We start from the raw sequence: 22984 nt of genomic DNA on the forward strand, positions 1-22984 counted from the left end.
AAATAACTCACAGATGAAGCACTGGCACTTGAAGGATTTCCATTCTTTACCTATCTATACTAATGGCTCATGGATGACACTAATTTATGCATTTTTCATGTAACAGGTACGACATATGCAGCATATCACTGACACACAATTTAAAATAGTATTTTCTTTATGTGTGAATATGAAAAGAAACATTGTCATATATATATATATAAAGCTACAGGGAGTTTTTTTTTACTTGATTTTACATCACCATTAGACTGTTATTAAGCTTGGTGAGTGCACAGTTTCACCAAACTGGGATGGCATGGGCGTGATATTTCTCAGTTATGTTTTTAATCACGAAGTATGTGCATCAAATGAGAAATCACACTTTGTACTCAGTTTGAAGTAAAATCATCCAAAAGGAGTAGCTTCCTAGGAAGCCTCTTGCCATTAGCTCAATACTGAGGAAGAAAGGCTGTCCTGATGTCATCAGCGCAGCCTCCTGTTAATGCTGAATCCACAACGATCATTTCACTTGCCAATGATGATATAAATTAACGATTTTATGTTGGTGGCAACATTAGAAACAAATTCCACATTAAAGGGTGGCAACGTGTAGTCTCATATGTGGCATTCCTTGCCAATTATCCTATCTGATTTTTTGTTATTAATAATTGCCACATCCTGCCAACAATCACTTTTTGGCTCTTCTGTCTCTCCTGTGACAAGAAGAATCCTAAGCAAAGTGAGTTGAAACATTTTTTCTCATTTCCCCCAATGCCGATTGTTTAACAGTCTTACTTGACAGATATACCCTGTTTAAGCCCCAGAAATTCTCCCTCAGATGAAGCACAGGATGCTTTTCTGGCCTTTCACAAAAGTGCTGGGAACCTGTGAGACTTGCTTGGTGCTCATTTCCAAACTCATTAACAGCTGTTATGCTCGAGATTAACACTGTTATTCAAAAAATACAAAATGATCAAGGGAAGGAATGGGAGGAAAAAAATTCAATATTAGAAAGATGATGCTGAATGCTTATCTCAAGCATAAATGTTGTGTCTTTGGGAATACTTCACTGCATATAACTAAGAAAGGTACAAGCAGCATTCATGATGATAATGACTATTCACCAGGGGCCCATAATGATATTGTTTGTTCTGCACCACGCAATGTAAAATTATTATGAAAGGTAGTCCATTGGCATTAAATATAAATTAACTTTTATTAGTATTAATACCAATAAAAAGGGTGATTTATTTAAATACTTCCTAGGCTTGGCATTTAGGGTACTTCTTAGCAAAAATAAATCTATATATAGTTACTGAAAATCTCCTTTGAAACAGAACCTGACCTAGAGATGACCCAATTTATTGAAATGCATTGAAGATGGGCTCCGTGTGAACAGAAGGAGCACACCTCCTATTACAGACACTAGTTGAACTTGAAAATAGAACAATGGGACTATTTAAGGTAAGAGCCAGCATATATCAAGTATGTACAGGTATAGGGGGAAGTTTGTGATTCCTTTCTACCCTCATGAGAGGACAGCTTGTTCACTTAACCATATCTTTTATCCAGACCATTATTTCTAGAAGTAAATGCAAAGGATTATATTCAACTCTGTCCTTGGTTAGATTAATACAGATTATTATCTCAGCATCCCTGCTGTGACACATCAACTGCAAATATTTATTGACTGATTTGGATTTGACTCCATTACAAGAAACATAAAAGATGTTAGGAATATTTCAGCTGCTCACACCTGAGACATGTGCTTTCTATTGCCATCTTATTTACCAGTGTATATCTTGGGATTATTCATTTGCCTTGATTGTTCTGTATTTTTGTCTCTGCTGTTACTTTATCAGATATTCTGGCAGATAACTGGATTATTTACCATCCCTGGGTCCGGTTTCTTTTGCCAGAGATGAAGTGTAATATTCTACATTAAGTGACCAACAGGCAACACAGGATCAAGCTGCACATTAAGCAGCATCAGTCCTTTTTATTATGGCACAAGGAATGAAATTTGCTATCTCATTAATGAAGGCGGTAGATCAATGTAGCAGACATATCACAACTGCATCATATTCATCTATTCAACTAATGTAATGCATATGAAATTGGAAAGAGCTAATTAACAAGGAGTTGATATGGTCATCATAAAGAATAACTATGTTTCTGCATTGGATAATATTTGGAAATAAGCAGTTCTGAAATTGGAAGAATGTTTTATTGCATCACAAGGATGAGTTCCAGTTACCTCTCAAAGGTAATTAGCTGTAGTTTTGCTGGAGAGGTACTGCTTGATTTGCTACTCCTCGTCTACCTCACCATAATGCTTCCAAAGAAGGGGAAATGGCAGTAGTGCAGTGGGGTGGTGGATCGGGGATGTGGGGTAGAAATCATGCACCTCATTTGCAAGGAACAAGCAGGCGACAGGAAGGAGGAAAAAATGATCCAACTCTCACAGCTCGTGGAAAAGAGAAAATGGGAGAAACAGACTGCGACTGACCTTTTTCCACCTCATTCAGATTAGCAGCTTGCAGTGACAAGAGACAGAGAAACAAGAGATTTTCTGAGTTTATTCTTTTGCAATACACTAGAACAATATAATTCAGCAGAAAAAAAATCAGCTCAGTAACTATTTAAAGTTTTCATTCAATCCTTTCTCTTTCTAGTTTCCTGATTAAATTCTCTGTCATTCTTTATGTTAAAAGCTTGGGCTATTTTTAAACAGAGTTCTTCCTGCCAGGAGCACATACTCCCCGTGTAGATCACAGTAATTTTATCCTCATGCTGTAATTGCAGTGGGAAAATTTATCCATTAGTTTGGATTTTCTTTTTCGTTAATTCATTTCCCACCCATCCGCATTTTCCCTTCTTCTCCTGATAGCACTGAATGTCACTTGGATATGGTTTTGTGGGCATCGGCAGCTACCTATTACATTACCTGACTCACCATTCTTTGAATGAATATCTGACCATGGAGTATCAGTAGAGTAACTGGATGGCAAGAATCATCATAACTTAGCCTCATTCTGTTATCCACTGATCTCCACACTGATGCATTTTCCAGCATGGTTTTCCTGGATAGCGATTTGAGGTAGCAATTCTAATTGATTTTCCCTCTCCCGTTTGCAGTGGAACAAAGTTAAACTGTAACCCATTAATTACAAATTGGTTGAGATTGGTTGCTCAGAGCAAACCAGAAACCCAACTTGGGGCTTTCCTGGCCTGTATTTATCCACCAAGCTATTGGAAGGGTTGACTTCTGCTTATTCTAATGACTAATATATGGCACTCTATTGCAGAGGCTCTCTAGTCATTCTTCATCTGACAAGGTGGAAGAAATGTTCGGCACAGCTTTGTGGGCCGAAGGGCCTGAATTGTGCTGTAATTGTTTAATGTTCTATGTTCTAACTACACTGACATGTCTAAAATTTTGACATAAAATAAACCTATTCTTTTAGAGTTTGTGATAATGTGTGTTTAAATAGTATTGACAAACTACAGTAATAGCTCAGTAAACAATATGAGTTGACTCAGTTTAGTGGCAGACTTGGGTCATTATGCTTTCTGGCTTCAATGCTCACCAGATGTCAGGAAATTCCAGAACTTGTTGTTATTTCTTGACTTGTTGACAAAACGCCTAATGCCACAAAATGATTTGGCAACACACATGTAACAGGTCCAAGCTGGTCACCAAGATAGCAACACAATTGACTACACCCTTGGATCTGGTGTAAAGAGCTGCTGCTCTCTTTGCAATAACATCTGTATTACATTACACAGCTGTATTGTACAGCGTGGTTTACAATTAATGGAACTGCAACTGGAATGAGTTTAACAGCAATTGCTTGCATTTATATAATGCCTGTAATAGTACTTTATAGGAGCTGCATCAGACAAAATTTGCCAAGAGTTGACCAAAATCCTGGTAGAAGGTTTTAAAAGAGGATGTGGTAAAAAGGCATAAATGTGTGAGGAGGAATACCAAGGAAAGGGTCTAGGTAGCTGAAGCACAGCTGCTAATGGTGGAACAATGGAAATTTGGGAAGGATAAAAGGCAAGAATTGAAATGGTGCAGATGCTTTTGAGGGTTGTAGGGTGGGAGGAGGGAACAGAGATAGGGAAGGCTGGAGCTATGAGGAATTTGAATACCAGGATAAGAATGCTTAAATCATGTTGCTGCTGGGTTGGGAGGTAACGTTGGTCAGTGAACACAGAGATGATATGTGAACAGGATCTAGTGTGAGTTATGATATGAACTGCAAGTTCTGGATGAGCTGAAGTTTCCAGGGGATGAAAGCTTGGAGGGAAGCCAGAACAGTACTTAAATACTTGAGGTGAGAGGTCACAATGTCATTCATGAGGGTGCTGGCAGCAGGTGAACTGAGGTGAGGGCCGATGAACTGAAGCAGGCATGGGAGTTGGTGACATTATAGATGTGAAAGCAGGTGATTTTGGTGATGGACTATATAGGTGTTTGGGAGCTTAGCTCAGGGTTAGATAAGATGCTGAGGTTGTAAACAGTCTGGCTCAGCCTCAGACGGTGGTTACGGAGTTGCTTCCTGAAGGAATGAGGTTATTGACATGTAATAACAGGAACCCTGGAGGTCATCACGCTGGGTAATACCATAATTGAAATTTAAAATGAATATTATCCAAGATATATAACAAATCGCTGAATCCAAAATGCTAATTTTACATTCTCATCCGAAGTCAAAATTTTTCTTTTTAGGCAAAGGAAGAAGCAATGAATTAAGTTTTAGATAAGACCTTCTTAAAGTGACCTGATCTTTATGAAAGGGTGTTTGCCAAATGACTTTGCCTGTTGATATATGCCAAAAATGTAAATGCTTTGACACAATTTATTGCTGCATATAATGCCTTACTTTTCAATAGAGTCCAACTTGAGAGTCACTGTGTAACTTGAGGTGGTACAGATAGCCGTGCTGCTCAGGTACTGAAACTGGACTGAGCTCATTGACTCACATGAGCTCGACTCATTTGCAGAATTTACCGGTGCTCCAGTTGCATTGCTCTTCCTGGCCTGGGAGTGCTACGCCCAAAATATCATGCATACCAGGGAAGGATGTATGATGGAAGGGTTGAGAACTATGCAAGTAGGATATGGGATCCTCAAAAGCCAGGATTGCTCTTGTTACATTTTGAAGAGATCTTCTCAGCTATGGGGCTCAAGTCATACTATTAGGAAGCTGAACTAATTTATATGGTACAAAAATCTGTACGCTGTTTATCTTGGAATAGCTCACTCTTAGCACAAACCTCCACTAAAATGAGTGGAACCAGGGGATGGCTGCATTGCTTACAATTTTTGGGCAGGGTGTTTATTGTTGATTCTTGGCCGACTCCCAGAAAAGCAGGGAAGAAAATCCATTGTGAGATGTTACCCTGGCGAGGAGGGGAATTCTAATTCTTCATGGAAAAATATCCTCATGATTGTTATAGACCGTTTTGTAAAGAGTTAAAAAATATTGCTAAATATTTCTTGGTTTTTAGATTAGGCCATGATCCCAGTTAGGCAAAGGCTGTCAAGATATCTGCAGTTACAATCTCAGGGGATCCACTCTCTAGATTTTGCCGAAAATATTACGTGAGTATAAAATGTGATTCCATTATTAACAAGCCTATTTGCATCAGAGACTACAGTAGCTGCAGCAGCTACAAGAAATCTGCATGAGAGAATATTTAAGAAAAATCTGAATAAAACGTATCTGCCAGTGTAGACAAAAACTGTTTCACCAGAATATCTAGACACTGTTTACTTCCAATTTACAGTTTCATTTTTGCATCGTAAACAAGAAAACATTTTTAGAATTCCATTTTAGAAGACAAACTGAAATCCTGACTGAATACATCATTGGAAAGGCCATTTTGTGAAGCAGGCAGCAATCCATATCATACAAGCCTATTCCCTCCCAACTTACAACAAAATCTATGGTGGCTTTCTTCTGCCTGCAGTAAACTGGAAAGGTATTCCAAATAAATACACACTAGGGCAAGAGAACACGGAGTCCCAACACTAAAATCTTGTTGTTCTGTTTTTGTTTATGGTTATTGCAGGTCAAGTTAGTTTGTTGGCATTGTCCCTTAGTTTCACATTGTGTATCTTCGGTGGTAAAAGCCAGCTAGGCATGCACTTCTTAAGTCTCAGAAGGCTCTGGTTGAATCACGCCTTGTTAAAAATGCAGCAGTAAAGTCAATAGATTAAACTGTACCATTTCTTTGCCAAACTACTTTGTGTTAAATTAAGGCCAGCAATTACAAATTCCCATTCAACCAACAAATCAGGCAAAAGACAAGTAGAAAACTAGAAAAGAGCTTAGAAGATATTTTACGTAAATTATATTAAAAAGAAAATACCACATAATGGGAAATTACTACCTTCAGGTTTAATCACCTATCAAATATCTCAACACTTGGGAATTTAAAGCCTAGAAATTCTATTTGTAGTATCAGTGCTGAGCACTTAATACATTATGGTAAAATATGCATTTGTCTGCTACCTTAAAAAGGACATTAAGCATTCATATGTTAACATTACAAATAATAATTTTAGATTTAAGATTATTTTGCCAACTAGCACATAATTTTCCTGCATACATATATGTTCCACTGTGTATTTAAGTGCACTAAACAGTCCAGGAAGTTTCCGGGTTAAATTTCTAGTCTAAATTAGCTGATCTTGGCTGGGGTGCTGATAGACATGGATGCTACAACTGGCTTCACATGAAGCACAGGCAGTGCTGAGTTACTGGAGGGTTGCCACTACTTGTGGAACCATAATCCCAGCATGAGTCAGTGCCTTCAGGAAAGAAGAGATAAGGAGAACAAATCAGTATGACAAATGGGGGGGTGGGGGGGTGGGGGGTGGGAAACAATATCAAAAGCAGCCGTTCAGTGATGTCCTATGGCAGAACAAGTGGCCCACATTCAAACACAGAAAATGCTGTTTCGTTTTCATTATTTGTTGCTGAACAGAAGACAAAATATGCATACTTGAACAAGTTTTCTGTTGTGCTTCGCATGTTATCAACAAGTAATTTTACCCTTGTGTTCTTAATATACATTTGTTTGCTAATAATGAGATTGCCACAAGTCCCTTACCTGTGTATTCGGGTGGACAGAGGCAGGTGTAGTTGTTGATCCCATCAATGCAGGTGGAATTATTCTCACAATCATTGTCCTCACAGTCATCAATGTTCACTGCACAGTTCTCACCTTCAAAGCCATCAGAACACGAGCACCTGAGGGAATAAGAAAATTCACACTTAAACAACAGAAAGTAACCTCATGACACGATCAAACCACCCTAATGAAAGGGAAGAGGTATTCTTATTAAGACTTCCTGTCAAAATAACCAAGTTGCCAAGAGTCATAGTCATCTGGTTAATGTAGACACAAATGCCTAAAAATTGGATTTCCACCATACTTCCTGAGCTACGTGGGTGCTGCATGCAGCATTAAGACCACATTAGAAGTGATTTGAAAATAAAATCACTAAACTGGAACATCCTTGCCTTAGGAAATTGTTATTCTAGTCTATACCATTTAAGAAGTGTCAAAACTTGACCTATGCCTTCCACACACTGCAATTGCCAGGCAGGCAGGAGCAAGGGCATGTGTGGGCTAACCCACGGGACATGCATCAACACAGTTAGTGATCTTTCCATGAGAGCTGCAGGAACTGCCCAATCCAATTTTTCTTTGGGAAAAGGGTAGATCTTTTGTAGAAAATGGGTACAAACACTTCATGCATGCAAAAAATTGCCTTTCTTATATGACTTTTACATTAAAAAATGTGTGCAGTTTTGAGGCAAAGTTAAGTGAGTTGGCAGCAACGTTGAATCAGTTCTTACTAATTCATTCTGACACATGCCAGCTCCCAGCAGAGCAATCTCATCAGTCCCATTCCTCCCCTCCTTATTTCCTTGCACCTTCCAACGTTCTCTCTCACATACCCATCGACTCCCCTTTGATTCTTTTGTCACCAACCTGCGTTAAGTGTTCTCACCTTCGAAGCCATCAGCACTTGAGCACCTGAAGGAACAGAACATGAGCACCTGTTCCCTCAGATGCTCAGGTTCTGATGGATTTGAAGGTGAGAACTGTGCAGTGAACATTGATGTCTGCGGGGACAATGCTGGTGGAAATAATTCCAACTACATCGATGGGATCAATAAGTACACTTGCCTCTGTCCACCTGAATACACAGCTAAGGGACTTAAGAAGACATGGCAATCTCATTTTTAGCAATAATTAGTATAATCTAATTCAACAAGTAGTATAATTTGCTTAATTTATTTAGCAAATTAAACTACCAGCATCGAGGAACAAATGACTGCAAATGTTGGAATCTATATGAAAAACACGATGATGCTGGAGGAACTCAGCAGGCCAGGCAGCATCCGTGGAGAAAAGCAGGCAGTCAACGTTTCGGATCAGGACCCTTCTTCAGGACTGAAGATAGGAAAAGGAGAAGCCCAAAATATAGGAGTGTTTGAAGGTTTGAAGGAGGGTTTGAAGATTCCTCCTATATATTAGGCTTCCTCATTTCCTATCTTCAGTCCTGAAGAAGGGTCCTGACCCAAAATGTTGGCTGCCTGCTTTTCTCCACGGATGCTACTTGGCCTGCTGAGTTCCTCCAGCATCATCATGTTTTAAACTGCCGGCATCCCTTTGAGATGTGGGAATGTGGGGGAAAACCTAAGTAGTCACAGGGGGAATGTTTAAGCTTCACACAGACAGCACTGGATGTCAGGATTGAACTCAGGTCCCAAAAAAAACCCAGGAAGGCAGCAGTGCTAACTACTGTACCACCATGCCACCTCTCTAAATTAAACACCAGAAAGTAACCTCATGACACAATCTAACTGCCCTAATGAACAGGAAAATGCATTCTTATTAAGGCCTTCTGCCAAGATTACTGAGTTGCCAATGTTGACAGCCACTCCAAAGGCACTGCAGTAGTTGCAACACATGGTTGGTTGAGGAGTCTAAGCAACGTTCAGGAAGTCAGCCAGCCTGTCAGTGAGTCTAGGTAGAACGGTTACTGTAATCACAAGGTCTCACCATTTCACTACCCTCCCTTCCCTCAGTCACAGTGCCCGACACAATCGCTTAAACTTTGATCCTCTCATGTGGTTTTTCCTAGTAGAGAAACACTTTTAGCCACAGGAGGATGAGGTGCTGAATTAACCTTAAGAATAGTTGTTATCAGTATTGAAATCCATTCTTCAGCAGCACTGCTGTTAGGTAAATGAGGCATTGCTGTCACTTCCCTTCAAAATAATACTCTCTAATGATTCTGTCGGTTACAATGCAGAAGCAGCAACAAGCTGCGTCATTGTCTAGCCCTGTGCTGGTCAAGTGGTACTCTACGGAAGATTTGGGGATCTATCCCATAATGGAAATACTTTAGACTCCATAGGACTGTCAATCATGAAGATTTAAGTATCATTTTTTTAATGCTGGCACATTGCTAGAATTTTTTGACCTGGTATAATTATGGTGTAATTAAAAAAGGTGCCATTAACACCTGCTCAGCTGCTGCTGAACTTCCCTCACTTTACAAAGCCAAGTTCATTTGCTTCGCAGTGTGGGCAATCTGCCAACTGGTGCTGAGCCTGCTAATCCAAGCTCATCAGAAAAGGATACAGCAAATCCCATGCAAGTGCAGTTTATAAGAGGTAATGGACGAATTTGAAAGAAGATGCCTTTTAAAGTTATGGTTATACAGGGTTATTATATTGGGTAATGGAGGGGAGTGTCTCCATGGATAATGCAAAAACCAATAATGTAGAGAAATCCAGTGCAACAGAAAAAGCATATTCATGATGAGTGGGGCTACGTTTCAGTGTCCAGTAATACCTATATCTCCATTCATTGCACCAAGCAAATGTTCAGCAGCCTGACGGTATCCCATATCCAACCAAAGACCTTGGATTGGACAAGCCTGAGCACATGTGGACCTGCCGGCAATGCCTCAAGGCCCCATCAGAGCCAGAGAACACAGAGGTAGGCCCTTCAATACACCATGTCCATGCCGACTATCAAGTAACCACCTGCACCAATCCCATTTACCAGCATTTGGTCCATGGCCTTCCATACCTTGTTTGTCTAAATACTTCTTAAATGTTGTTCCTGCTTCCTTCATCCACTCAGGCAGCGCATTCCAGATTCCAACCACCCTCTGGGAGGAGAAATTCTTCCTCAGATCCCCTCCTTATCTTAAACTACGTCCTTTAGTTTTAGCTATCTCTGTTATGAAAAGTTGCCTACCATGTCCCTCATAGCTTTGTATCCCTCTATCAGGGCCCCTCTCAGTCTTCTCAACTTCAAGGAAAACAAACCCGGCCTCTCCAGTCTCTTATCAGAACTGGAATGCTCCATCCCGGGCAACATCCTGGTGAATCTCAGCTGCAATCATCTCCTTCCTATAAAATGGTAACCAGAACTGTAATGAGTACTCCAGCTGTGGCCTTACTAGTGTTCTGTAAAGTTGTACCCTGCCCTTGTATTCTATGCCCCAGTTAATGAAGGCAAATATCCTGTATTCCTTCATCATCGATTTATCTACCTGTGCTGCCAATAAGGAATCTTTGGACTTGTATATCAAAGTGCCTCTGTTCCTCAATACTCCCCAATGCCCTACCATTATTTGATGGTACGTCCTACCCTTATTTGATCTCCCAAAGTGTCATCACCTTGCACTTATCAGGATTAAATTCCACCTGATCAATTGATCAATGGCATCCTGTCCTCCTGTGTTCCCAATGAGCTCCTGCATCAAGCTCACAAGTGGCAGCAGGAGCTGCTGCCAGTGCCCAACTTCCCCACTGAGCTTTGCCAGCGCAACATCTGCTCAGTGGCGTCTATCGGTCTTCACAGTCTTCAGGAGCTGCTGCGACATGTTCGAATGGATGGCTGCCAAGGACAGCAACACCTCCTTCTGACTTCACTGCCCAATGTCCAGGTGGGTTCCAGAAGAAGCTCGCATGGCGCCAGTGCAACAAAGCGTTATGTCCCGCGTTATGGCCAAGACTAAGACTGAGCTTCAGAGCCACCTTCAACTTGACGGGGCTCTTGGCAGCAATAGCCAATTGAGAACCCCCCCCCCCACCAGATGTCACCCATACCCGACATCAGCTCACCACAACCAGCGGAATCACCAAGCTGAGGCAAGCCCACTGAATTCAGCAGGATTAGGCCAGGAAACAGATGGCCCTCCTCCCCCCTCGCTTGGTTAACCTACAGACTGGTAAATCGGCCGCTTGATAATTGCGAGTCGCCTGTAGGTGACTGGATGTGGGAGTAGCAGTTACAAAGGCTGCTCCTGTTTGTAATGGATATTTCTGTTTTTGCAAAGACCTTTTGAGTGCCTGCCAAATCTGTGATTGGCAGAATAACCCTGCAGGCAGGAAACCAAGGCTGCAGCCAGATTGGGAGCAGTTGAAAATTCTAATTCTCAGCACAAATGAGTATCCTTGTAATGAACACCATTTTGGAACCAATTTGGCACAGAAAATGCAAGCTACAGAGCCAATTTTTGAATCTGAGGACCAATGCAAATGAGTTGCCTGTATTATCTATGCATGAACAAATTACCCTCATTTTGAACAGTTATGCCCAATGGACACATATTGCTCAAGCATAAGCAGCCAAATAGCCTATTCCATTACTTTAGTGGAATCAAAGATATAGGACCATTGTGTATCTCTATAATGAAGCATTACTCTAGCATTATGAAAAATAAGGCAGGGACATTTCTCAGCAGGACAGGTCCTTAAATATAAAAAAAATATCTTAATGTAAATTCTCACTCTTTCTGGCAGAACATCTCATTAAAGAGTTCAGCACATTTAGTATCAGTAATGGAATAACTGCACAGAAATCAATGGCTATATAAAAACATCCTGATGCAAGAACTGTAGCCAGTTAATCCTTTCACAGGAAAAAAAAACGATCTTTATTCTCTTAATGATGCATGCAAGTATGAAACTGCACGTATACTTAACAACCTTGATGAATTAATTGTCATTCTCATGTGGAATTATTAAACTACACTAATAGAGAGCACTGCTCCATAATTTATGAGCATGTAGCTGCACTCATTTTAAGCTCTTATTTAACATTCTGAGATCTGTGAAACTCAGAGGATGTTTATCTGCCCTGGTGTAACAGTTTGAAATTGCTTTTTCATTTTCTGTTAAGTCGCAAAAAACTCTATCAATTCCTACCCAACCATGTCAGAAAACATTTCCTAAAGAATACTGCACATTATCGCACAAACTGTGGCCATACATTCTGTGCAGAATCATCAGATATATCAAATGTTTTAAAGCCAAATAATATCCAGTTCAATTTTGGCCATCTGTGGGAATAGGTGCTCAAGGTCAAATTGACCATCCCATGCACAGATACTTGACAATAGGGACATTTAGAATGCATCTTCAGTTTGGCAGAGATGGGTTTTATAGCCTCTGAGTCATATTAGTATGCGAGGTTGCTTCCCAGCTGCCCATTGGAATAATGCTGTTGAAGACATTTTTGACTCATGGAATCATTTAAACCACAATACAACTGTAACATACTCAGCCCATTCTGTCAATGCCGGACAAATGGAGACATGTTGTTACTAACACTTGCTAATTTTCGCACTACAGCTTTGCAGGTTATATCCCTTCAATTGCTTATCCAACTGCATCTTAAAAGTGGTAAGGGTTTCTGCTGCCCTTTTGGGTAGGTTCTCACTCCCACCACTCTGGATGAAAAAAAATCCTCAACTCTCCTCTCATCCTTCCAACAATTAACTTAAATTTGTGTCTGCTGTCTAGTCAAAGGAAAGATTTCCCTCCTGTTTAGTCTGTCTAGCCCTCTCAATTGTATTCACCTCAATCTCTTATATTCCTGGTTGGTGAGTATCTCCTGATAATTGATTTTCCAGCCATGGCAATATTGTCAGAAATCTCTGCACCACCTCTAGTGCTGTTACATCTTTCATGCAGTGTAGTGAACAGAACTGAATAAAGTAATCCAACTGTGGCCTAACCAGTGGTCTATACAGTTTATTTCTGCTCTTATAATCTATGCTAGGCCAATAAAGGCTTGTTTTCTTGATGACATGTGCCAGCATTATTGCCTTCAGGGATCTGTAAGCCAGGGTCCCTTTGTTCCTTCATTGTCTTGTGTTCCCTTGCCTTGTATTCTCTCCCCAAACGCATTACCTCATGCCATTCTGGATTGGTCCATTTGCAACTTCTGTGCCTCCCAACCAAACCATTGATATCTTCCTTTCTTCCACACTACCAACCACACTCCCAATTAAAGTATCAATGGCGAACATTTTAATCACAATCCATACACTTAAATCCTAATCATCAGCACATAAAACAAAAAAAAACCGAGAGACCTAACACAGAGCCCTGAAGAACTTTCCTCCACACACAGTCCCTGAGTGACTCAAACTTCCATTGACTATTCATTTAGAATTATACAAGTTTCTTTCACATCAATACCCGGGCTAATATTTTGGCTTCTCATAGGACCTATTTCTTCCTAAGTTAAAAGTGTCTCCCCTTCCCCCCTCCTACTCTTTCCATTTGTTCAAATTCATTCCCTATGAACAAGATCAGTGCTCCCCTTTCTTGGTCAGCTTGCTATGATTTGATTTATAAAGTTCTTTCAAATGCATTTCAAGAGTTCTTTATCTTCTATTCCCTTTACCCTGTTAGTAGTATAGTAAATGTCAAGGTAGTTGAAACCCCTGATCATTATTGTCTTGTTGTTTTTGTCACTCAGAAATCTGCTGAGCTATAACGCCTTCCAACTGATTCTAATTCTCATATTCTTATGAGTGCAGCTTCGGTAAAACAGCATGTTAAATATAAACAGAGCAAGGACATGTGCAGATTGTTAATGACAGTGTTGCGAAAACACTTCAAAAATATTAGAAGAGAAGAGGTTTTTAGGCTCTTCATCAATACTATTTAATCTGTCGAAGGAAAGTTGGAAACTTTCTTTTTCTAATTAAACTAAATCTTTTGTAACATTCAGAGACAGTAATTTTCACAAGGTGATTATTGGGTATAGAGCAGTGGCCTGAAAAAAAACTCTTTAATTTTCTGTTTCACTGCACTAATTTTTTATCAGTTCCAGTTCTCTTTCACATCTTTCTTGCAGATTAATAAAATCATCACCTTTGTGGTTTTGAGTTGCTCTTTAATGAAGAGATAAAATATTTCTTTGCTCATCTATTTCAGCTGCATTTAAATTCCACCTGCATAAGAACTCTCTCAGGTATTTTTGCTTCAGAAATTGCAAGACTTAGATGTATATGTGCACATTTTGTATTAGATCAAAGCACTGCCAGAACAGGAAAAAAAAAGCATGCTTTTTTTCAGTTCTATTCAAATAATTTATTGATGTGTGAAGTTTACTTTTTCCTCAGAGAGTCTATGTTAGTGTCCTCAATTGAAGTAGGTTAGCAAATTCCAGACTTCAATAAGACTACTATATGCATTTCTTCATTTACAACAAAATAAATTTTACAAACCAGAATGCATCTTTTTCCCCCTCTTTCAGATTGCAGGTTCCACCATTTTTGCAAGGACTGTTAACACAGGCATGAATGGGAACATCACAATCCTGTCCCTGAAGAGGAATAAAATATGGAGGAGTTAATTACAAAGCCACTGGAGGATATAACAAATTGGTACCAACAGCCTGACAGCCACTGTAGGACTGAGGGTAAAGCTCTAACTTGTGTATCATGGCAAAGTGGAAAGAGAAGCCCAACAGAAACAGGCATTGCAGGAGTGGGTATGAAGTCTAAATTCAGTTGCACTGCCATGTTGACAAGTGCTCACAGAACAGTTGTTACATCCATTGCAGTAATGACTTTGAAAATATATTTTATTAGAAATAAAATTAAAACTAATTAATGTCAACAGAGAGCCAATGAGACCAAGAATAAAAAGGTTTAATGCTTAAATAGCCCAGCAAAGTATTGATTATAAAACATTTAATCTGGATATTCTACGCATACTTTGGACAGTTGAAGACAACATTTTTATTGATATTATTTAGTATAGATGCACAAATAAACCATTAGCATAACCCATCAGTGAAACCTACAAGAAGCTGTCCAGCTGGTTCTCATGCACAGTGGCCAATTACAGAGCTCTCGAACTCCATTTTCATCACAGTTGTCACTGCAAGAGGATCTGCTTCACATACTCTGCAGCTTTTTGCTGAGCACTCACTGTGAGCAAGGTTACAGGGTACCATTTACAGTGTTTAGCCTGGGTAGGAAGGAAGGAAGTGGAAGCCTGTTGCACCATCTCCCTCACTGTTCATGTACTTTTTGACACATGATCAAGTGCAATTAATACATCAGCATAGACATGTATACTTACAACATCTGACATATATCATTGACATTGAATCTGCCTCCGTGATCAAATTGCACAATAAGTCTCCCCAGTTAATTGAGTTGAAGTCTCCATATTGTAATGTGTTACTTTCTGTCACATACTCTTACGTCCTCTCTTACTCATGTGCCAGAAAACCTAAAATTCTTAGAGGCCAACAAGCATTTGGGGCTCTGATATACACTCAAACTAGTCAAATGATTCCTCTGGTCACTCCAACTCACTGGCCAACTAAATCGTATTGTCAGTTATTTCCTAAAGCCTCTGACTGACAGTAATGAATGGAAAGACACCAACTAGATTGGAAGAAAGAAGTTTTGGTGCACCTAATGGGTCAATTATGGGACAGAGCAATGGGATATCAATGCTTATTTCTGGCATTCTGGGCACTTGGACATGACATGACTAGGCACAGGAAATGTGGTGCCCAGTCCTCCCACCCGAGGCTGGGCTTGGGAGATCAGCAAGCACAAGCCCAGTGGACCTGTTCTTTGGCTGAGAAGGGGGTGCTTTGGAACTCAGGCATTAGATGTGAATAAGGTCAGGGGTTGGAGACTCCATTAATAGGTGGTGGTAATAGTGGTATTTTTACTGGAGGTAGCTGGCAGGAAGGTGGGGGAGATGATGGTGGCCGTTGGTACCAGGAGAATATTGGAAGTTGGGGGATGGGGAATGGGTTGTTAATAGAGCTGGCAGCCCATTGGATTGATGGGGAATGGGATCGCATCTTCAATGGAGGGGAAGCGACAACAGGTTAGCAGGCAGAGAAAGTAAACTGGACAAGAGCAAAACTAGCTCATTGCTTAGCTCAATGTACTGGGCACTACTCAGAAGCAGAAAGAGTTAGATTCCTTGTCCTTATATATTTTTAAATATATTTGTGGATGATCAACCTTTTTAAACAAGGAAGTCAAGATAATCTGTTAGGGAAGGAGCTGTCTGGATTAGAGCATAAACACAGAAGAAGGAAATGTTACTTATCCCAAAGCCTATTCTTTTCATCCCAACCACATGCAAAAAGAAACACTGCAGCTCAATTCTGATAAAAATTAGGTTAAATTTTTTAATTGTCAGGCAATCATAAAATGTAAAGATATCACTCCTATTTTAAATTAAGGTAGAAAAGCTCCTGCAATATTCAAGGGAGCAAAGGCAGCACTGGCTTTCATTTATATACCATATTTAGTTGGTTACATTTTGCCACAGCAGAGCATCAAGTGGAAACTGTCTTAGTTCTATGCGCCATTAGACACTTATGCTTTAAATTTTTCAAGTAACTGGAAGTGAGAGCCGGTAACATTGCAAAAATGTAGAGGGACCTGAGTAAACTGGGCAAGCAACCACATATCTCCTTAGCCAGCTCAATAAACTGTGAAATTAACAATGCAAGATCTGTGAAGGAAGTGTATATTAGAGGAAGTGAAGACAATGTCAAATCAGGTACAGAAAGTGAAATAAAATGAGAAAAGGATTGGGTTGCAAGAAAAAGAAAGACACAGATGGTAAAATTGAAATTTCAAAATTTAAAATGTTACATTTAAAAAATCTCCAACATAATGATACCAGAGCTCATGCTTGTCATAATTAATATTCAATATTAGTGAGGCTGTCGCCAATAACACTTATCATTAAAAAGATTCTGAACTGGACAAAGATTGAACTTTCTATGGTATCTTTTGTTAGTTTATAAGCACCACAACATTATGCCATTCAGTACCTTTCATTGGAGAGCCAGATTGTGAGAAACCTTTCAGGAGGTTTTGCAAAGTGCACAAAACTGTTTTGCACTTTGCACCCAATGACACATGGACGAAAATTTAGAAGATATGATGGAATGCAAAGTCAATCAGCCAGGTGACAAGGAGACCTCTGAAATGGGAAGGGTGAAGTAGGAAAGTCTTGTGAAGAGACTCAGGGAGAGTGGGAGTGAGGTAAACAAAGAATCTGGCACTGATGAGGAATGGAAAATGGAGTTTAATTCAGATAAGTACAAAGTGTAAACGGTAGGGCCCTGGGGTGTGTTGTAGAACAGAGAGACTTTGGAGTTCAGATACATTGTTCCCTGAAAGTGGAGTCACAGGTAGGCAGAGTGGTGAAGAAGGCTCTTGGGAGGCTGGTCTTCATCAGTCAAGGCACTGAGTATAGAAGTTGGGAGGTTATGTTGCAGTTGTACAGGATGCTGGTGAGGCCGCACTTGGAGTATTGTGTTCAATTTTGGTCTCCCTGCTAATAGGAAAGATGTTATTAAACTGGAAAGAGTGCAGAAAAGATTTACAAGGATGTTGCCAGAACTTGAGGGACTGAGTTATAGGGAGAGGTTGGACAGGATAGGACTTTTCCTTGGAGCGTAGGAGACTGAAAGGTGATCTTACATAGGTGTATAAAGTCATGAGGAGCATAGATAGGGTGAATGCACTCAGCCTTTTCCCCAGGTTTCAGGAATCAAGAACTAGAGAGCATAGCTTTAAGGTGAGAGGGGAAAGATTCAATGGGAACTTGAGAGGAAACTTTTTTTTACATGCAGAGGGTGGTACATATATGGAGTAAGCTACCAACTGAAGTGGTTGAGGTATGTAAAATAACAACTTTTAAAAGATAGTTGGACAGGTAAATTGATAGGAAAGATTTAGAAGGATATGGGACAAACATGGGCAAATGGGACTAACTTGGATGGGCATTTTGGTCAGCATGGACCAGTTGGGCTAAAGGGCCTTTTTCCATGCCGTATGATTCTCTGATGGCAGGAAAGAGAGTGAATTAACTGCAGGGTGAACCAGAGGTGGCAGAGTGGAAGAAGCAAGCTTGGCCACCTGGCTAGAGGAGATTACACTGGTTGGAAGGACCAAGTAATGAAAGGAATGGAAAATAAGGATGACATTTTTGAAGATGAGGTCCTGGCACCTTAAGTCAATGAAATCCGGCAAGGATCAGGTTGATTGTTCTGGGTGACTGGAGATGATTGGCAGGTTTAAGCACAAGTTTATCTAGGATGGAACAATGGAGTCTTTTGAGCAGGGAGGTATTCACCATGGAGATGACAAGGCAAGGCAAGGAGCTTAGACAAGCAGGTTCAAGGTAGGGAAGGAGTTGAGTGTTCCTTGGGATGTGGATCTGGGCAACTTTGATTCACATCCTCTTAATTTCCATACACTGCTCAGAATTCAAAACCACAGTAAAATGTGAAGCTGCAAAGCTTTTACTTTCTTTTTAAGTAGGTCTTTGGAGAAAAATCGGTAAAGCTCATTTCAATCCACAGATAAAGATCATGAATGCAGACTGTTATCACTCCAAAGAACACTTACAGAGCTAAGAGTCCCACAGGGTCACACTTTGAAGTCAAAGCCTGATATTCAGCCTTACAATTACTATCAACTGTCACTGTTCAGTTTTAAAATTACTATTAACCATCACTCTATAAATATATTATTTCATATTCTGTCTGGAGGACAGACAACTGTCAGCTGCTGAGTTTCTGTTAGGTCAATTTGGCAGGTCTCCTTGACCTGACAGAGTAAATGAGATACCAAGGGATGATGTCTGTGTGACAACATTGAACAGCAATTAACTGATGTTCAGAACTGTACACACATATACTTCTCCCCAGCAACGAGCTGCTGTGCAATATCAACAGCTGGCTGACAAATTATCACATCCATACATAATAGGCAGTATCTTATTCTCATTTATCTCTGTAATGTCAGAAAATTGTATTTACATGAAAATTGTAAGTACATTGGCCCTAACATTTTACAGATAGAATTGGGGAGGATGGGGGGTGGGGGATGGGGTGGAGTTGATGATCACTGGCACCCTCCAATCGTAACCTTGCTAGAATTTGCAAGATCTACACAGGGGGATGTTAGGATGGATCTGGTCAGTGTAATCATTGCTTTTGTGTGCATCTTAAAACACTCAGCAAGTGTGCAGTCAAAAAATAGGGTCCCACAGGCTGTGGTATTTCATACACCAAGATTAATTCTCATAAGAGAAAACAGACAAGATGTATCTCTTTACCATTCTGAAAACCTGGTTCAAACTGCATAATCACAGGATTAATGAGAAATATAAGCTTAACAATGAGAATCACGGTCACAGGAATTTCCAACACAAGCTCCAAGCAAAAACATTGAATAAATATTTGGTGAAATATAGGATTTAAGATCATTACCATCTGTCCCCTGTATGATTCTTCTGGTGACCATGAACTGGGGAGACAGGGACAGGGCTTTGCTGCCTGTGATAATTGTAATTCATTTTTAATAGTTCTTTGAATGACTGTGATGTATAATTTAATTAAAAACTGTCAAAACTGATGTAAATAGCTTGAAAAAGTTACTTAAAATATTCTTTAAAATAATGAAGCAAATATTAAAGTAAAAGAAAATAACTTTTAAAAAGTGACTTGCTGTCCTCTTAGCCTCCTATTCCTTTGCCCTATGACCCTCACTTAGTCCAACAGGGTCTCAGGTCAAGAGCTAGGTCAAAATGTTGGGCAGGATTACACTTGGAAACAGAAAAAAATCTGGGGTCGGCCACTGGACAAAGTGTACAGGTGGGTTTGACCCCTTATATCTGACATCATTTGACAATGCATGTGTCATAGTCTAGGAGGTACTGTAGTTTAAACAGAGGATGTATGGAGTTTCCAACTATAACCCCTGGCAATAGCCTGTAATATCTGGCTCACAGCTGGATCTTTTATTCCAATACCTTCATGGTCAAATGTAAGGAGTTTTTCCTTGAAACCTCCAGGAAATCAAAAATACAGAAATGTAGAAAAATAGGAGCAGAAGTAGGCCATTCAGCCCCTCAAGCCTGTTCCGCCATTCAATATGATCACAGCTAATCTTTTATCTTAGAAGCATATTGCCATTTTCTCACCATGTTGCTTGATGCCTTTGGTATGAAGACATCCGTCTATCTCTTTCTAGATATATTCAGAAACTTGGTCTTGGCAGCCTTTTGGGGTTCCACAGTTCACCACCCTCTGAGTGATCCTCCCTGCATCAGGCCTGTTGAGCCCAGTCAGAATTTTGTACATTTCAATGAGATCACCTCTCATTCATCTAAACTCTGGTCAATACTGGCCATGTTGACTCAATCTGTCCTCATATGGCATTTCTACTATGGCAGGAATCAGCCTGGTGAAACCTCACAGCACACCCTCAATGGAAAATATATACTTTCTTAGGTAAGGAAACAAAAACTATCTCATAATGGCTCCATATAAATGTGATAAAAGTAGAACTAGAACAGATAGACTAAGTGCTTTCTCCTTACTAAAATAACAAATATACATGAAATCAATGCATGTCCTCATCCATAAACATCAGTCATTCATCATTCATTATTTTATGTGTGGCATATTACTTGAACAACCAGGTTCTGAAGCTATTTTACACTATGTAAATCTCAAATCAAATATACCATGTGTTAGCTACTGGCCAGTCATTAATGATGATGAAACAAAAACATACAAGAGCTGGAAATGTTTTCTTTTCAAATTCTGAACGTACCTTGAATCCATAAGGACAAGTGCACCTGTAGAAATCCACGGGGTCATTTTTGCAAGTGCCATCATTTTTACACGGGTTGGAAAGACAAGGGTTACACTTGGCTAGAATGTTGATATCAATAGGCCCTTGAAAAATAAAGTACTTGTGTTAGTTAAGAATATGATACAAGTAGGGTAAATATAAAAAAAAACAGAAAAATCATAATTTTTAAAATTTTATATTTGATCACTCTTGCTTGTCATTTATCCGCTTTATAACACCTTGGCAAATGGAATACTCTAGAATCGGGAAAAAGGTGATTAAAATTGTAATCCTTCAAAGTCAGGTAGATAATACAGAATGAAAATAAATTGCAAATAAATTAATGATTTTCAGGCTTTTACGGAGCCCAGTAATTAGTGTGATACTAAAACATGAGAGTCAGGGGTTCAGTTTGAAACTAAGTGCACTGAAATTAAACTAATTTTAACAAAACATTGCTACTTGCTGCAGAAAACATTTCTGCTTAAGTTTGAAAGATGCAAATGAAAATAATCGCCACTGAAACAAATATAATGTAGCTTATATCACATACAGTTTTTAGTCAGGAAACAACATTCTGAAATACACTTTAACATCGACGTAAATTTATCAATAAATCAATGTGCCATAAAGCCAAATACCATATTTCTAAGACAGACATTTACTTCACAGTTACCTTTCAGTTTAAGATTAAACTCATGCACTATGTACTTCAGGTCATAATTTAAATAACACTGTGTTAACTAATATGGACACATCAACTTGACATTGATGATCCAAGGAAAACAAGTCTGTTGAGGCGTTAGGTAACTTTTTGGGTTCACATTAAGGGAGAGGCAGAAGGTCTGTGCTTAACACCATCCATTATTGTCAGGGGTGAGTCAGCTGTCTTACCTGGTACCAGAAAACCGCAAGGCCCTGGAATCTCTATTGGCAGGGCAAAGGATGTCAATGATCACAAGTGAAAAATTAAAGAGTGTTAGATTACATGCAAACAGAAGAATTCAAAGGGCAATTATGTTACAAAATGCTTTATCTGAATAATACTATAGCTCCTCATTATATGTGCAATACATCCACCCCAACAAAATAACCATGAGTCAAGCAATACTTAACAAATAAATCTGACTGATAATCAATGTTAGAAAGTTTTGATTTAATCACTTTGCTCCAAAACAAGTGTGCTTTTGATGTACACTCTCTCCCAGAATTAACCTGTATTGGTGGCGTTACCTTGACATTCAAATTTCTTCGAGGGAGTGGTAAGCAGAAGCTTATCTGCCATGTCACCAGGTCCAGCACAACGAGCTATGCCTGGTTCTTTGTAGCCTGACTTGACCCAGTCGGACAACCACTGCATGTTACAGTCACAGTACAGTGGGTTTGCACCAAGGGCCCTGCAAAGAGCACAAAGTTCATTAATTCGTTTCTCTGTGCAATGGTAAAATAACATCAAAGATCACAAGAACAATCATCACATCCAACACCATTCCATTTACATCTCTGCTGCCTCTCATCATTGCATTCATTTGCCACATATAAACAAAAATTCCATTGTTTTGGCCTCCACCCATCGATGGAAAATCATTAATACTGTGAAGAAATGATTCCTAGCTCTAATCTTAAATTTTCCTTTTATTAATTTGCATCTAGATTTCTTGTCTAATGCCACTACATTGCTTGAAAATCTACCATGGATTAGCATTTTCACTTCTAATCAGTTGCATAGTGCATCACCATAATGTCAGTCTCTGCCACTCTCTCCTCGTCTTAATTTATCTCTTTTTAAGTTATAGAGCTGACTTCTTAATTTTCCTCGCACTTCAATCCCTGACATCAGCAAGAATTGGTCTCATGGATCTTTACTGCATTGCATTTAGGTCTGAATGTTTCACTGTGCTTTATCTGCATAACTGAACTCAGTACTTAGGATGTGCATCAATCCATGTTCTACAGAGACTTAGAAGGACTTCAGCCTTAGATTTTACATTACTGACATTACATATTACCATTTAC

At 39.6% G+C, this 22984-nt stretch overlaps 1 protein-coding gene across 7 annotated transcripts in view; it reads right to left on the bottom strand.

Moving 5' to 3' along the window:
* The window catches only part of slit2 (slit homolog 2 (Drosophila)), a 369641-nt gene that overhangs the window by 27075 nt on the left and 319582 nt on the right, over nt 1-22984 (bottom strand). For 3 of the 7 annotated variants that reach the window (XM_052037389.1, XM_052037413.1, XM_052037428.1), the window contains 6 exons: nt 22202-22365; nt 21863-21895; nt 20948-21072; nt 14555-14652; nt 7108-7247; nt 2489-2515 (listed from right to left, as the gene is read on the bottom strand). In XM_052037389.1, coding sequence (XP_051893349.1) covers nt 2489-2515; nt 7108-7247; nt 14555-14652; nt 20948-21072; nt 21863-21895; nt 22202-22365 — 587 coding nt within the window. The remainder of the gene's footprint in view (nt 1-2488; nt 2516-7107; nt 7248-14554; nt 14653-20947; nt 21073-21862; nt 21896-22201; nt 22366-22984) is intronic. The other 4 variants (XM_052037420.1, XM_052037437.1, XM_052037405.1 and 1 more) reach the window with 3 other exon arrangements.

This window comes from Pristis pectinata, chromosome 2, assembly GCF_009764475.1.
Source record: "Pristis pectinata isolate sPriPec2 chromosome 2, sPriPec2.1.pri, whole genome shotgun sequence".
NCBI classification, from domain to species: domain Eukaryota; kingdom Metazoa; phylum Chordata; class Chondrichthyes; order Rhinopristiformes; family Pristidae; genus Pristis; species Pristis pectinata.